This window comes from Heptranchias perlo, chromosome 4 (assembly GCF_035084215.1).
Source record: "Heptranchias perlo isolate sHepPer1 chromosome 4, sHepPer1.hap1, whole genome shotgun sequence".
NCBI lineage: Eukaryota > Metazoa > Chordata > Chondrichthyes > Hexanchiformes > Hexanchidae > Heptranchias > Heptranchias perlo.
This window is the reverse complement of record NC_090328.1, coordinates 58,341,281-58,358,808: the sequence shown is the minus strand read 5'-3', so window position 1 is coordinate 58,358,808 and position 17,528 is coordinate 58,341,281. Positions and strand designations below refer to the sequence as shown.

The window sequence follows — 17,528 nt, the reverse complement described above, 5'->3', positions numbered from 1 at the left end:
AGGTGCATAGAAAATGAAGGAGGGCTGCTGCTGAAACTTGTGGGTGTGAGGGAGTGATGTGATGGAGTAGGCTTACCAAGTCAAAGTGAATAAGGGGGTAGGGGTGCAGGTGTTGTACACCACAGGATGTGGGTGAATCAGCAACTGTGCTCACTTTTCCTGACCTGGTTAGGTCATTAAACCACTTCCTGCACTGCAGCCAACACCTGGACACTATGATTCTGCCACCTCCAGCTATGCCTTCTTGGTGGCAGAACCAGGTTTCTTCCTCCCATCATTTGGGTAAATTATCTCCCTCCTGGTTCTCAATGCACTCAACAGTACTTCAAGTGAAATATCCGCGAACCTGGGTGCTGCCTTTGCCCTCTTGGAATCCATGGTTTCACTTCCTCTTTTCTCCAAAATCCATTTTTTGCATTGGCCCTTTAAACAGTGGACTTCAGATCGTGTCATGCGGGTGCGCAGTCCGCCCACTGAATAGCTCGGAGACGCGAAACCCAGAAGCAAAAATTATTGCCTTCAATCAAGTTGCAACACACTCACTTCACCTCTGGATTTCCCACATGAAAAATCTACCCACCCACACACTTCCCAGGTTCAAGTAAAAATCATGCCCTAGATTTCCAGCACTTCATAATCATTTTGGTCTTTTTCATCTTGAACTACAGCAAATCTGCAACAGATCAGAATGGATTTACCTACAATCAGCCCAGGGTTTGACTGAGAATGAATGATAGAAACCAATATTTGCTGATGAATTATTATTGTCTTTGATTTTCTGACAATAATGGATTAGTCTACTCATATTTCAATTTGTTGATGTAACATAAAATAAACTGTCTTGGTATCTCAACTTCAGAAAGGAATATAGCTGCTAACAATCATTTACTGCACTTCTAGAGCTTTATACTGGCTGATCCTGCACGTAATTGAAGTGCAAACTGATGCTATTTGAGTACTTGACATCCCACCATACTACATAATTAATAAAGGCACAACTCCTCAAACTGTCAGCCTCTTTTTTTTTGGGGATGTCTTTTTTTGAAATCATTTCCTCACCTTTCCAGTTGTGTTCCTCCATAGCAAAGAGAACTTCCACCCATACAAATGTAAATGAGGCTGGTGAGAAGGGTGCAAGAATACCCTAGAATGCTATGTCCATTTTATTTTCTTTCCGGGGGGGGGGAAGATGACCCCCACTCTGCACTCTTCCCCACGGGCAACTGGCTAAGATTTGGAATTCAGCACTGCGGGAAAACAGCAGGCCTATGTCCCACCGCTCGCTTCCAATGCAGACTGCCACTCCTTCATTGTAACAGGGCGAGACGGGCGAGGGAAAAGAGAAAGGGAGAAAAGAGATTTATTATAACCACATGAATTTGTGCCAATGTGTGAGATTATTTTTTTTAAAAACCCAGAAGCATTAATTCACATTAGGAGAACAAAATTAAAATCCAGTTAATCAGCTGCACCTTACAATGACAGTACCACGTGATACACAGCCACTTGATATTAAGATGCTCAAGATTTTAGACAATTTCAAAGGCAGTATGAGATTTTAATACCTTAGAGAATTTTTATCAAAGGTTTAAAGTCACTAAAAAGGAGAGAAACCAACAACTTACTTTCATCCTTCAGGATCTTGAACCTGAATTGACTTTTTTCAAAAGCCAGTGAGAAATTCTCTTTTATATCAATTTTACAAAGTTGGCTCCCCCCTGCTTCTAATTCAGGGGTTTCTCCAAGTTCAGGAGTTCGAGAGTTCAGGGTAGGTTTTTTTTAAAAAGATAACATTTGACCAAATTTCAGTATGACCTCTACTAATTTTGTTTTTAAATTTGCTCTCTGAAGTGGGCAACACAGGCAAGGCCACTATTATTGCCCATCTCTGGTTGCCCAGAGAAAGTTTTGGTGGGCCTTCTTAAATGCTGTAGTCCTTGTTGCGACACTGCTCCCGTGATATTAGGGAGGGAATTCCAGGATATTAACCCAGTGATGAAGAAACAGCAATACTTGTCCAAGTCAGTGTGATATGAGAGTTGAAGGGGAACTTGGAGGTGATGGCGTTCCCTTGACATTGCTGCTATTGTCTCTCTTAGTGGTAGAGGTCACAGGGGAGGGTGGTGCAGTCAAAACAACCTTGGGTGAGTGGATGCATTGCATGTTGTGGATTGTAGATACTGCAGCCACAGTACGCCAGTAATAGAGGGTAGACATCGAGTTCAGAAACACGGGGGAGAACCAAACAAAGTGCTGTGTCTTGGATAGTGCCGAGCTCAGAGCGTTGTTGCAATTGCACCCATCCAGGCAAGTGGTGAGTGTTCCATCACACTTCTGACTTGAGCCTTGTACATAGTGGAGATACTGGCCAGGAAATTGGACCCCGTTGTGACGATATACAATTCAGTTACTGCTGATGGCCAACAGCAACTCCTACCACCCCCCAATTTTGGGCTATTAGATCAGTGCTTAGTCTGTCCCACTTAGCACCGCAGTAGTGCCACACTACACGATGAAGGGTGCCCTCGCTGTGAAGTTGAGACTTAGTCTTCACAAGGACAGCGTGATGGTCACTACTACCAGTGCTATTATGTACAGAAATGTCTGACAAGTACATGGGTGAGGACAAGGTCAGGTAGGTTAACTCCTTGTGCTGGTTCACTCGCCAACTTAAGCAGACCCAGTCTGGCAGCTGTGCCCTTCAGCACTCGATCAGCTCAGTTAATGGTAGTACTACCCAGCCACTCTTGGTGGTGGACATTGAAATCCCCATCCAGAATACATTCTGTGCCCTTCACTTCCCTCAGAGCTTCCTCAAAATGATGTCTAACACGGAGGTGTACCGATTCATCAGTTGAGGGGGCATTAGGTAGCCAGCAGGAGGTTTTCCTTGGCCTTGTTTGATTGAGGCCTGAAGCCCTCATGGGTCCATCTTGAATACTCCCAAGGCTACTTCCACCTCTGGTGGGTTTACCCTGCTGGTGAGATAGGACATACCCAGGGATGGTGATGGAAGAGTGTGGGATGCTGGCTGATGGATACGCTTCTGTAAGTACAACTATGTCAGATTGTTGCTTGATGTGGAGATGCCGGTGATGGACTGCTCTCTTACCTCCTGCTCTATCTTTCCGAAAGCATCTGTACCCTGGAACATTGAGCTGCACATTGTTTGCTACATTTTCACATCGTTCACCTGACGAAGGAGGAAGCCTCCGAAAGCTTGTGAATTTAAAATAGAATTGCTGGACTATAACTTGGTGTTGTAAAATTGTTTACAGATTGTTGCTTGACTATTCTGTGGAACAGCTTTCCCAACTTGGACACCAGTTACCAAGTGTTAGCAAGGAGGATCTATATGGTAGACTTGACTGAGTCTGCCGATGTCTTGCCTTGATATTCTGCTTGGGTACTGCTGATAAAACCATCCAATATTTTCCTTATTTTTGAACTTTGTAATAATTGTTTTGCAACCGATTAGTCAGTGTGGGACTGGAGTCACGGGTAGCCAGAACATGTAGGAGTAGCAGTTTCCCTGATAATCCAGCAGCTTTCATGGTTAATTTTTCTGGTACTAGCCCACTTATAGTCCAAACCTGGACTTGGGTATAATTTCAAAGTTTGCAGATGACAAAACTCAAATGTAGCAAACAATGTGCAGCTCAATGTTCCAGGGTACAGATGCTATAGGAAAGATAGAGCAGGAGGTAAGAGAGGAGGGGGAGTTGCGTTCTTGATTAGGGAGAACATCACGGCAGTAGTGAGAGGGGATATATCCGAGGGTTCGCCCACTGAGTCTATATGGGTAGAACTGAAAAATAAGAAGGGAGAGATCACTTTGATAGGATTGTACTGCAGACCCCCAAATAGTCAACGGGAAATTGAGGAGCAAATATGTAAGGAGATTACAGACAGCTGCAAGAAAAATAGGGTGGTAATAGTAGGGGACTTTAACTTTCCCAACATTGACTGGGACAGCCATAGCATTAGGGGCTTGGATGGAGAGAAATTTGTTGAGTGTATTCAGGAGGAATTTCTCATTCAGTATGTGGATGGCCCGACTAGAGAGGGGGCAAAACTTGACCTCCTCTTGGGAAATAAGGAAGGGCAGGTGACAGAAGTGTTAGTGAGGGATCACTTTGGGACCAGTGATCATAATTCCATTAGTTTTAAGATAGCTATGGAGAAGGATAGGTCTGGCCCAAAAGTTAAAATTCTAAATTGGGGAAAGGCCAATTTTGATGGTATTAGACAGGAACTTTCAGAAGTTGATTGGGAGAGTCTGTTGGCAGGCAAAGGGACGTCTGGTAAGTGGGAGGCTTTCAAAAGTGTGTTAACCAGGGTTCAGGGTAAGCACATTCCTTATAAAGTGAAGGGCAAGGCTGGTAGAAGTAGGGAACCTTGGATGACTCGGGAGATTGAGGCACTAGTCAAAAATAAGAAGGAGGCATATGACATGCATAGGCAGCTGGGATCAAGTGGATCCCTTGAAGAGTATAGAGATTGCCGGAGTAGAGTTAAGAGAGAAATCAGGAGGGCAAAAAGGGGATATGAGACTGCTTTGGCAGATCAGGCAAAGGTGAATCCAAAGAGCTTCTACAAATACATAAAGGGCAAAAGGGTAACTAGGGAGAGAGTAGGGCCTCTTAAGGATCAACAAGGTCATCTATGTGCGGAACCACAAGAGATGGGTGAGATCCTAAATGAATATTTCACATCGGTATTTACGGTTGAGAAAGGCATGGATGTTAGGGAACTTGGGGAAATAAATAGTGATGTCTTGAGGAGTGTACATATTACAGAGAGGGAGGTGCTGGAAGTCTTAACGCGCATCAAGGTAGATAAATCTCCGGGACCTGATGAAATGTATCCCAGGACGTTATGGGAGGTTAGGGAGGAAATTGCGGGTCCCCTAGCAGAGATATTTGAATCATCCACCGCTACAGGTGAGGTGCCTGAAGATTGGAGGGTAGCAAATGTTGTGCCTTTGTTTAAGAAGGGCGGCAGGGAAAAGCCTGGGAACTACAGACTGACATCTGTAGTGGGTAAGTTGTTAGAGGGTATTCTGAGAGACAGGATCTACAGGCATTTGGAGAGGCAGGGACTGATTAGGAACAGTCAGCATGGTTTTGTGAGAGGAAAATCATGTCTCACGAATTTGATTGAGTTTTTTGAAGGGGTAAACAAGAAGATAGATGAGGGCTGTGCAGTAGACGTGGTCTACATGGACTTCAGCAAAGCCTTTGACAAGGTACCGCATGGTAGGTTGTTACATAAGGTTAAATCTCATGGGATCCAAGGTGAGGTAGCCAATTGGATACAAAATTGGCTTGACGACAGAAGACAGAGGGTGGTTGTAGAGGGTTGTGTTTCAAACTGGAGGCCTGTGTCCAGCGGTGTGCCTCAGGGATCGGTGCTGGGTCCGCTGTTATTTGTTATTTATATTAATGATTTGGATGAGAATTTAGGAGGCATGGTTAGTAAGTTTGCAGATGACACCAAGATTGGTGGCATTGTGGACAGTGAAGAAGGTTATCTAGGATTGCAACGGGATCTTGATAAATTGGGCCAGTGGACCGATGAATGGCAGATGGAGTTTAATTTAGATAAATGTGAGGTGATGCATTTTGGTAGATCGAATCGGGCCAGGACCTACTCCATTAATGGTAGGGCGTTGGGGAAGAGTTATAGAACAAAGAGATCTAGGAGTACAGGTTCATAGCTCCTTGAAAGTGGAGTCACAGGTGGATAGGGTGGTGAAGAAGGCATTCGGCATGCTTGGTTTCATTGGTCAGAACATTGAATACAGGAGTTGGGATGTCTTATTGAAGTTGTACAATACATTAGTAAGGCCACACTTGGAATACTGTGTACCGTTCTGGTCACCCTATTATAGAAAGGATATTATTAAACTAGAAAGAGTGCAGAAAAGATTTACTAGGATGCTACCGGGACTTGATGGTTTGACTTATAGGGAGAGGTTGGATAGACTGAGACTTTTTTCCCTGGAGAGTAGGAGGTTTAGGGGTGATCTTATAGAAGTCTATAAAATAACGAGGGGCATAGATAAGGTAGATAGTCAAAATCTTTTCCCAAAGGTAGGGGAGTCTATAACGAGGGGGCATAGATTTAAGGTGAGAGGGGAGAGATACAAAAGGGTCCAGAGGGGCAATTTTTTCACTCAAAGGGTGGTGAGTGTCTGGAACGAGCTGCCAGAGGCAGTAGTAGAGGCGGGTACAATTTTGTCTTTTAAAAAGCATTTGGACGGTTACATGGGTAAGATGGGTATAGAGGGATATGGGCCAAGTGCAGGCAATTGGGACTAGCTTAGTGGTATAAACTGGGCGACATGGACATGTTGGGCCGAAGGGCCTGTTTCCATGTTGTAAACTTCTATGATTCTATAGTAACAGACTTCAGGAGGATATAGACAGACTGGTGAAATTTAGCACAGAAGTGTGAAGTGATACATTTTGGTAGGAAGAATGAGGAGAGGAAATATAAACTGAATGGTACAATTTTGAAGGGGGTGCAGGAACAGAGAGACACAAATCTTTGAAGGTGGCAGGACAAGTTGAGAAGGCTGTTAAAAAAGCATATGGGCTTTATTAATAGAAGCATAGAGTACAAAAGCAAGGAAGTTATGCTAAACCTTTATAAAACACTGATTAGGCCTCAGCTGGAGTATTGTGTTCAATTCTGGGCATCACACATTAGGAAGGATGTCAAGGCTTTAGAGAGGATGCAGAAGAGATTTACTGGAATGATGCCAGGGATAAGGGACTCCAGTTATGTGGAGAGGCTGAAGAAGTTGGGGTTGTTCTCCTTAGAACAGAGAAGGTTAGGAGGAGATTTGATAGGGGTGTTCAAAATCATGAACGGTTTTGACAGAGTAAATAAGGAGAAACTGTTTCCAGTGGCAAAAGGGTCGATAATCGGAGGACACAGATTTAAAGTGATCAGTAAAAGAGCCAGAGGCGACGTAAGGAAACATTTTTTTTTAACGCATCGAGTTGTAATGATCTGGAATGCACTGCCAGAAAGGGTGGTGGAAGCAGATTCAATAGGGAATTAGATAAATACTTGAAGGGAAGAAAAAAAAAACTTACAGGGTTATGGGACTATTGGATAGCTCTTTCAAAAGAGCCGGCACAGGCATGATGGGCCCACTGGCCTCCTCTTGTGCTGTACCTATTTACGAGATTTACTGAATTCAATTTCACAAGTTGTCACAGTAAGATTTGAATCATGTCCTGCAAAAAATCCTGCTAAAAAAGGAATTTTACATCATATTTACTGCTCACAAACAGAAAGCCCAAGTGTTTTTCGTAAAAGGTACTTCAGATGGGAACACAGGAACAGCAGTGGGCCATTCAGCCCCTCAAGCATGCTCTGCCATTTGATAAGATCATGGCTGATCTGTGATCTAGCTCCATATACCTGCCTTTGGCCCATATCCCGTAATACCTTTGGTTGCCAAAAAGCTATCTCTCTCAGATTTAAATTTAGCAATTGAGCTAGTATAAATTGACGTTTGCAGAAGAGTGTTCCAAACTTCTACCACCTTGTGTGTTGAAGTGTTTTCTAATCTCACTCCTGAAAGGTCTGGCTCTAATTTTTAGATTGTGCCCCCTAGTCCTAGAATCCCCAACCGGCGGAAATAATTTCTCTCTACCCACCCTATCTGTTCCCCTTAATATCTTACAAACTTGGATCAGATTTCTCCCACTTGCATATCCTTGTGTCATGCACTATTCTCCAACCAAGAGTGCGGACTCAATGTACCTGGAACTTTGCCAAAGCTTCTTGTGAAAAAAACTTCTACAGGTGCAAAGCAGTCTTTGATCAATATTCTCCCTGTACCTTTGACTGACAGCACAAACTGGAACTTCCTGTGTAAGGAATGACCAAATGTTGTACATACTGCATTATTCTTTGGAAACCCAATGCTAATGCAAGAAACAGTAGGGATCTAATGCTTTACACTAGGTGCCACAAGTATATTCTCCTTGGAGGCATCATGAGGTCGTCCAATGGTGCATAAATTAAAATTGCATGTCCATTACATAACATATCACACTTGGTTAAAGGTTCAAAACATCAAGAAAGAGAAAGAAAGCAGGTAGTTGACATGGAGCCTGAAATTTACAAGCAGTTACAACTGCCCTCTGGGTGACCTCAACTAGTAAAAGTAGGTACAATAACTTGGAATTAGCTATTTAGAGCAATGGTCTTAAAGCAGAGATCAGCAACTAAACACTACAACCATGCTCCAGACCCATGGCTACCCATGAGTATGAGTACAGAAGATCCATTAGTTATACTAAAACAAACAGCTGACAGGTCAGAACCAGATAGTTGTAATAAATAAAGCCACTACAATCCCAGTGATTTGAATTAGAAAAAGTTATGATTTTGAATTGTTAAGAGATATGAACCAATCCACACTATGAATTTTAAAATCATCTCATGCTTCATAAGAGAATCTCAAAGTAGGTTATACTTTCCCCAAACACACAGATCTGACAATATCCTGAAGTGTTTTTGTCCTACAGATCTAGAGCACAATAGATGATCGCACATTTAACAGACTGCTCTGCACTTGTACACTGGGGATTCAGATGACTGTACAGAGGTACATTTTTCAAACCAATTGTTAATAAAACAGTGAAATATCATCCTAAGAATAAATCTGCATGGGTGTGGAATTACATTCACGTAAATTGGTGTGAAGCTAGTTTCCGATTCTATATCCTCTTAATCACAAAGACCACTTACTTCCACCTCCATAACACTGCCTGCTTCTGCTCCAGCCCATTCAGCTGCTGAAACTCTCATCCATGCCTTTTCCACTTCCAGACTTGACCATTCTAATGCTCCCCTGGCTAGCCTCCCATCCACTATGCTCTGCAAACTTCAGACCCTTGCAGCAGTCACTGAGGAGTCCTCAGAGTGTAGGTCTTCATGACGCTCTCCTCCATGTAATTCTGGCACCAACACAGCTGGGGCCTCCTTGCCTACAATGTCAAAGTCCAGCTATTTTTTTTTAAAACTGGTGAAGTTGTGAAGGGCACAGCAGGTTATAACTACACGTGACATACAATCTGAAGCATACTGCGGAGCTCCTCCCAACCTGTCAGGCAGCAAAAAGATGCCTTTAAGACCCTGATGGTCCTCTTGTTGACTAATCTTGTAGACGCTCATACCTTGGCTGAGCACTCATCTGCTGCTGTGGGGTCACTATATGGGAGCTGGTTAGTATCCCAATTATACACCAGAAATATGCTGTAGTGTGGAAATTCACCCTAGCCTTTTGTGTGGAACTTTGTCCATTGCCTTTTGGAAATATAGATACACCACATTGTAGGGTTTTCCATAACCCACTCCAGTTGTCACTTCCTCAAAAAAGTCAAGGAGGTTCATTAGGCAAAAAGCCACGATTACTGGATCACTGGCTGGAATTCACAGATTTAGATTATGCTGATAGAATTAACATTTTTGCTGAAAATGAGACCCTCAGCCATTTATCAGGACAAGTTGCCAAGCTTGGATTAACAACTGGCCTCAGCTGAAATCAAAAGTTTCTATTAACAACCTCTATCAGCTGCTTATCGACAAGTTGGACAGAACACCATCAACTACATCAAACAGCTCGTCGACTTGGTAACAGTGTCCATTATGCAATGACATGACTGTAAATGCATTGGTTCCACATTTATGTTTATCCTTCAACAGCACCTGTGAGTGTGTAGAATGGTTAACCTGCGGAGAAAGCTTTTGATCTTCTGTGCTGCACTCCTATATAGAGATAAAATTAGAACTCTAGTTAGAACCCAACTGCAGTAACTTAGCCAAAGCAAAATATTGCGGATGCTGGAAATCTGAAAATCTTTTTATTGCAGTAATTTATCAGCCTTTCCCATGAACATCAAGTAACCGTCTCTGCATCAACTGGCAACATCACAAACATCACCAACCGTCAACAGACTAACACTGATCCACTAACTACAACACCAGCCAACCAATCATTATGCATACTGCTCAATAACCCCAAGAGGCGTTGGTTAAATAAACAATCTTTGCCAACAAAGATCACCTGAATGAAAAAGAGTCCACAAGGATGACAACGCGCTTGCTGAGCTGACCAGCAACTCAAGATCATCAAATGCTGCAACGAGACTTATTCTTTGAGTCACCTAATCATTATTAAATAGAACAGAAGCACTGGGAATCATTTTATTCAAAAATCCACTGTGACTTTATTGGCCATACAGAATTGGTTGATTACTGCCAAAATGTAATGTGTTCATAGGCCATGCAATGCTTCAATGCAAACAGCAAACAAAACATTGAACTGACTGCATCTACTTGCCTGTATTTGTAATTAGTATCAAATTAGGATAATAAATACGATTTCATGCTATAACTAAAGCCAGAACAAATAAGCTAGTGTTCAGTATGGGTTATTCTCAATGTACTGCTTCCTTTAATTTACAAAGTAGTTGCTGAGTGGGGCATAAGAGACGTTAAGTTGAGCAGCAAAGTGGAGAGCAAGGTCCCACAACTCCGGGCAACCGGGAGCAGCACGAAAGTCGCGGAGAGCAAAGCACCAGCGACAGCCAAGGAGCCAGACCTGGCCGAGGATCTCATGGACACACCATCCCACCATCGACCAGAGTGCGAACCCTCCCCCAAAGGAGGATGGGCCTCCTTCCTCAGCCCAAGGACCGTCCAGAAGTTCCTGCACACCACACAAATGCAGAACCTGGACCGAGGATCCCAAATGGATGGCAACGTAGAACCCGGACTAATGCAATAGTAAGACCTGTATGTTTTTGTGCCTTTGTATTTTAAAATGGATTTAGAAATTGCATCCACAAATGCGCGTAGCATCAAATCGACTCCGCGATGTGCCGCGACCCTGAACTACCTGTCCAGGGTCAAGAGGGAACTGCTGTTCTTGCAGGAGGGTGGGATCCTGCACCTCAGCAACTACCCAGCGGCAAACGATCTGGTCGGGAGGCAACGACAGTCGTTCCTTGAGCCTGGGGATTCCGCTGCAAGGAGGCCAATTCACCATTAGAGATTAAGGAGGTGGTGGGAGGCTGCCTGCTCGTAGCAGATGTTCTGTACAAGAACGCCCCGCTCTGACTGAACAATGCGTTTGCCCTGACCCTCAGGAGCGAGCGGATGGAGGTCTTCCAGCATCGCCCAATGCTGCTGGTGACCTCCAGGCCAATCTTTCTCGCCAGAGACTTCAACTGCATCATTGATGCGGCTGGACGATCCAGCAGGGTGGCGGAATACTGGATACCACATCCAAACTCAAGGAGGAGGTGAAAGATGCAAAGCTTCACAATGTCTTCAGCAACCCTGCAGACGGAGCGCCGCAGATATAGACCTGGTCCAAGCCAGACGGTTCCATCTGTTCCAAGATAGACTTCCTTTTTGTGTCCCCAACACTCAATGTCAGATCCTCCGATGTCCAGCCGGTGTTCTTCCTACTGGTTAAATGCCAACCGCTGGAGGACCAGAAGGCGGCAGGGGGATGTGAAAGCTGAACGTGAGACCATTGACCCCAGATATCATCAAGGAACTAAAGAGGGATTATACAGGTTGGAGGATGTGAAACCCCTCTTCCACTCCTTGATGCACTGGTGGGAAGCGATCAAGGCTAACATCAAGAGGTTCTCAAAAGGTGTTCAGAAGGCGAGAAAAAGAGAGACAGAGGGAAGTGTCACAGCTCCAGAAAAGCATGCAGGATCAACTCCAGCTGCAGTCGAGGGGGATTGATGTCGGGGAGGAACTCAGAGGTGAAGGGCCAGTTGCGCCTCTGAGGCCTCAAAGATCATCTTCTGGTCCAAAGTCCACTCAGTGGAGCAGGGCGAGAAGTGATCATGCTTCTTCTTCCAGAAGCTGCGCAGAGACCTCTAATCAGCAGCCTGAAGGAGGAAAACGGCTCGGTGACATCCTCGCAGGCCGACATACTGAGGATCAGCAAATCCTTTTATGCCGGGCTGTATGATGCGAAACCCACACACAGCATGGCCTCCCAGTCCTTCCTGTCCTCTATCACAGCAGTCTTAGAGGACAGCGAGTGGGAGAGCGTGGATCGGCAACTGTCCTTGGACAAGCTGACAAAGGCTGCCTGGTCCTTCGAGAAAAGTAGAACTCCTGGAAGCAACAGCTTACCGGTCAAGTTGTACTTGGCTCTGTGGGACTGGATAGTCCCAGATCGCCTGGAAGTGTATGGGGGTATGCTTCTGGCAGGCAGTATGTCAAAGTCCATGAGGAAAGGCATCATCACCCTCATCTGCAAGCAGAAGGGGGAGGGGGAAGAAATCAGAAATTGGCAACCCATTTCCTTGCTAAATGTCGACTACAAGATTCTGTCCAAGGCCATCGCCAACAGGCTCAAGTCTGCTCTGGGAGGAGGTGATCCACCCGAACCAGACCTGTACTGTACCCGGCAGGAAGATCTCCGATAGCCTTGCACTGCTCAGGGATATGATTGCCTACTTGCAGGGCAGGGCGGGGGGGGGGGGGGGGGGGCACGCCAACACCTGCCTCATCAACCTGGACCAGGAGAAGGCCTTCGACAGAATATCCCACACGTACATGATGGACGTGCTTTCCAAGATGGGTTTTGGGGAGGGAATCTGCGATTGGGTCCGGCTGCTCTATGCAGACATCCGTTGCACAGTCCTAATTAACGGTTGGGAGTCAGACAGCTTTCCAATCAGATCTTGAATCGGCTCTCCGTGGTCTTGTTCGTATGTTGTATGTGTTTGCCACGTCCGTCAGGAAGGATACAGGTAATGGGGTGGGGGGGGGGAACGCGACGATCCCAGGCAGCAGAAGCTCTCGGGTTAAGGCGACGATTCCAAGCAGCAGAAGCTCTCGGGTTAAGGCCTCCCTGTACATGGACGACGTCACCATCTTCTGCTCCAACAAGCAGTTGGTCCACACATTGATGGGCATCTGTGATCGTTTTGAGCTGACTTCAGGGGCCAGAGTGAACCGAAGTAAAAGCGAGGCCATGTTTTTGGCAGGTGGGAGGCCAGACCCTTTGTCCCCTTCACTGTCAGGTCCAACTGCCTGAAGGTGCTGGAGAACAGGTTTTTGGGGTGGGGGGGGGGGCCGTGACCTGCTCAAAGAAGTGGGAGGAGCTAATAGTCAAGGCCAAACAGAAGCTTGGTATGTGGGTGGGGCGATGTTTCTCCATAACCGGCAGGAACCTGGTGATAAGTTGTGAGGTACTCAGTGTTGCTCTATGTGGCCCAGGTCTGGCCCATTTCCTACAACTCCGCCGTCAGTCACCCGAGCTACCTTCCACCTTGTCTGGAGGTCCAAGGTAGAACACATCCGCAGGGTCACTATGTACAAGCCCCCAGACAAAGGTTGGGGAGGGGGGGGGGGGGGGGGGGGGTAGGTGGAAAAGAGCATCCCGAATGCCAGTCTGACCCTGATGGCCACTTTTGTGTGTGGCTGCTTCAGGATGTGTGTAGAGCCCCAATACGTTAACACCAGCTGTCACTACATGCTGAGTTTCTACCTGGCCAACACAGAAGACTGGCTCTGGCCAAGCTGATCAAGCCGGCATGGGACGTCCCGTCCAGCTGGACCGTCTCCCCCCTCCACACCTGTCCCAGGTGGAGAAGTTCCTGAGGGGGAACCCCTTCAACCACATGGCCATCAGACAGTGGTCGACACAAAACGCCCTGACAGTCCTGCAAGGAAAGGAGAAGGCAAACTTAATTGGGTTCTTCGCCGACCAGACGGTCGATGCCATTTGTCAGAATGTCTCATCCCCAGAACTGACAAACAGGCACCACGATGTAGCCTGAATGGTGGTGAGAAAGGCCATCTCAGTGCAGTCCTTCCAACACGCATGGAATCTCAACGTCACCGCACGCTGCCCTCGAGGCTGCGGCAGGGAGGAAACTGTCGCCCACATCCTGATGGGCTGCCCCTTCGCACAGAAGGTATGGAGAGAGATGCATTGGTATCTGTCCCGGTTCATCCCCAACAGTTCGGTAACACAGGACACTGTGCTCTACCAGCTGTTCCCAGAGACGCACACCGAGACAGACATCACCTGCGGCTGGAAGACCATCAACTCTGTGAAGGAATCCTTTTGGTCCACCTGCTGGTCTTCCAGCTGAAGGAGCTGTCCACGACCAAGAGTCGCCGACTGGCACATTCGAAGGCCAAGGAGTACGTGCTGCGGGACATACTGAAGGTGCAACCTACGCAAAGACCCTATGGGGAAAGGCCACCCCACCTTGTATTGTACACCATGAATCATAAGGAATATACTGTGTTTGAATTGTAATATTGAGATCGCATTCTGTGTGATCTGTAATGTATTGGTTTGAAATTGAGATATTTACATAGAATTTGAAGATACACAGTTCAATAAAAAAAATTTAAAATATACTTTATTTCAAACGTTTCCTCTCTAGATAAGTAATCGCCTCCCTTATCTGTATTTAGCTTCTGATGTCGTTATACATGGTACAAGTTAACAGTAGAGTCGGACACTGTGCCCCAATACCCAGACACAAACTTCCTCAATCCTCTAAGTCGAATTACGAGCAAATCGACACTCCACAATTTTAGACCTAGGTCCCTCATAACTGAAGTTATAGAACAAAGATCAGAAACTTGTATAATTCTGTGCAGCAGGCAACTGCTGCAGATTCAATTCACTTGTACCTGAACAGGGGACTCTCATCTAGAACTTAAGTGGTTAGTGACCAACTCCAATGTCTTTACTAGATACCTCATCCAAGCTGAGAGATCGTGTATGCACACATACCTGAATTAGGTCCAGGATGCCCAGTTCACTTTCTGAAGAATCCACACAGAAGACAAAATACAAAGTTGCATAATGTCTGTAAATAAGTTTATTATCTGCACCCCCAATTAACCTGAAATAAGAAATTACAGAAAAAAAGTTACAACTTACATCAAGGCACAACTTTTATCAAAGCAGCAAAACAGTTTTATTTTATAAGTTACACACATCCCCTTATTATTCTTCAAACGCCTGCTTCAGTAAATGTCAATTGGAACAATATGTTACTCACATTTATTATGAGCAAAGACTGGCATTTTGGTTGCAATGCCCCCATTCCCAGAAAGTGGCATAAATGTTAAGTGTGTACACTTTTTTACAAGATGTGAAAGGCAATCTTCTGACCTCCAATTCATTACTGTGTATTCTGGTACATACACACCGTATCTTATTGCAGACACTATTTTTCCAAACAGAAAATGCATAGCACCAAGTACTTTGGATACCTCTGCACTGTGGCCACAAAAGACATGATTTGTTGTTAAAACACAACCCATTTGAGGTAGGTAGATCTGAACATCAACCTTGCTTTGATAAGCTGCTCAGTTGAGCACAATAACCAAGCAAAACTTGAACACCCAAGCTTACATATGAAAATATAAATGTAAAGCACAGAACAGAGTCAAAAATTGTGACTGGAAAAAGTCCATGTTACTCCTGAACTCTGATGCATCAACAAAAAAGTAGCATCAGGTTACCTTACACCATTATACAGAGCTTAAGTTAGCTTAACACTATGCAACACAATATGCAGGCAGTCTGGTTCCTAATTTCTTCCAGCAATTACACTGCATCCATTTTCACTGATATTCTACACACAGATGTCATCATTTACCACAGAAATAGTTTTTGGTTCAAGTGAAGTGCTCATCTCTGAAACCATACTTTTGCTAGGACTTTGTTTTTAAAAATCACATTACTTACATGCCACCTTCCAAGAAATTACAGACATTTTCATCTCTTTTTGACACCAAATGGAATGTCTCCCTTATAATTTGCTGTTGTGTGTCTTCACTCTGTAAATTAATACAAGCTAATTTATAATTTAAAAGCAGCTGTCATCACATAAAAAGCTAATACATCTTTTAAAACAAAGTCTTAAGCAGACACTTGTAGCTACAATACTCAATGTAGATAGTACTGAATAGCAGCAAAGGCATGAAATAGTAGAATACACCAAACACAAAAAAGTGGCCTTATTCCTCCATCTCCTTCACACTGCACCAATGCCTATGCAGCTTCAGTTGGATATCCATTGCAGATGTGGACAAAGAGTGGGGAGGGGGGAAGGATATTGAAACCCACAACAAAATGATGTAAAACTCTAAAGCAGGAGTCAGACATTCAGCCCATGGAGTCAGCTATGCTTTGTGGCATATTGAAGTCCCAAAGCCTGTGAAAATTGAAGAGAAAATGCCTTTTAATGAATTAAAGACAAATGTCCATGCACTAAAAGACAGCACTGGGAGTAGGTTCCAAAAGCTCAAAGCACTTATCCTTAGATTTGCCTTAGACAGCTTCCTGGGAACAGTGCATGTTCAAAATAGTCCCAATTACATGATTCCTGTGTGGACCCATGCACCAGCTATTAACAGTGAAGATGTGCTGTGAGGTGGAAGAGAGAGAGAGGCGAAAGAAATTCCTTGATGTGTTCTATATCTGCTCTCGAGACTGGTGACCAATGTACTTCATATTTTTCTGACTATGAAGATAAATTGTACCTGTTCCTGATGTTACACCTGCCTGTTCAGTCATATCATCTGGTCATTTTTTCTTTTCCTGCCTTGTGATCAATTACTGTTTCTTTTAGACAGTAACAAAGATAACAATGATGTGGAGGTGCCGGTGATGGACTGGGGTGGACAAATGTAAGGAGTCTTACAACACCAGGTTATAGTCCAACAGCTTTATTTGAAATCACAAGCTTTCGGAGCTTTCCTCCTTCCTCACCTGACGAAGGAGGAAAGCTCCGAAAGCTTGTGATTTCAAATAAAGCTGTTGGACTATAACCTGGTGTTGTAAGAAAGCTAACAATGTTCTGTGACCCTCAAATAATATGGTCACAGTATCTAATTTTTCTCATGATCATCTCATGATTTCTCTTTTCTTGTGCTAGTTAAGGACCCTCTCATTAGCCATTTCCTTGTCCAACTAATTTTCAGCAAATGTTTGTCACTCCACAATTCAAATGCCTTCAGCGTTCTTCTTACTGCAGCTTTGAAAGTCCAGTTTTCACATTCGTAAATGCTGCTAATCACATAAGCGCACTACTTATCACGAGCTTAATTTCAGCCACATAAAAACTCCTTTTTTTGTAATTGTAGGTAGCCAAAGTAACATTTATTAGACTGCCCAAGTAAACAACTTTATTTGTTTGGGGTGGTCTCCTCTACATTGGGGACTGCTTTATTGAACGCTTCAATTTTGACACAAGTGCAACCCCCAACTCACTGTCATTGGCCAGTTTTGAAAAAGAAATTTTCCACATCTTTTTTCCCTTATTGGCTCTGGGTTTTTTGCCTATCCCAGGAGATTACATAGCTGCAAGGCAGGGGGGGGGGCGGGGGGAGAAGTGTCTAGTCATGATGCTGCATGCATCATAATTGTGGAGCAGGCTTGATGGACCATTTGGTCTTCTCCTACCCGTATGTTCATATGGGGTCCATACCTG

The 17,528-nt window shown here is 44.6% G+C and overlaps 1 protein-coding gene across 4 annotated transcripts in view; it reads right to left on the bottom strand.

Annotated features, from left to right (window-relative positions):
- The window catches only part of LOC137320955 (AP-3 complex subunit sigma-1), a 73,826-nt gene that overhangs the window by 47,624 nt on the left and 8,674 nt on the right, over window positions 1-17,528 (bottom strand). For all 4 annotated transcript variants that reach the window (XR_010962682.1, XM_067982983.1, XM_067982985.1 and 1 more), the window contains exons 2-3: window positions 15,782-15,873; window positions 14,819-14,930 (exon numbers count right to left, since the gene is read on the bottom strand). Coding sequence is in view for 3 of the 4 variants with exons in the window: in XM_067982983.1 (XP_067839084.1) it covers window positions 14,819-14,930; window positions 15,782-15,873 (204 nt within the window). In the remaining variant the exon portion in view is untranslated. The remainder of the gene's footprint in view (window positions 1-14,818; window positions 14,931-15,781; window positions 15,874-17,528) is intronic.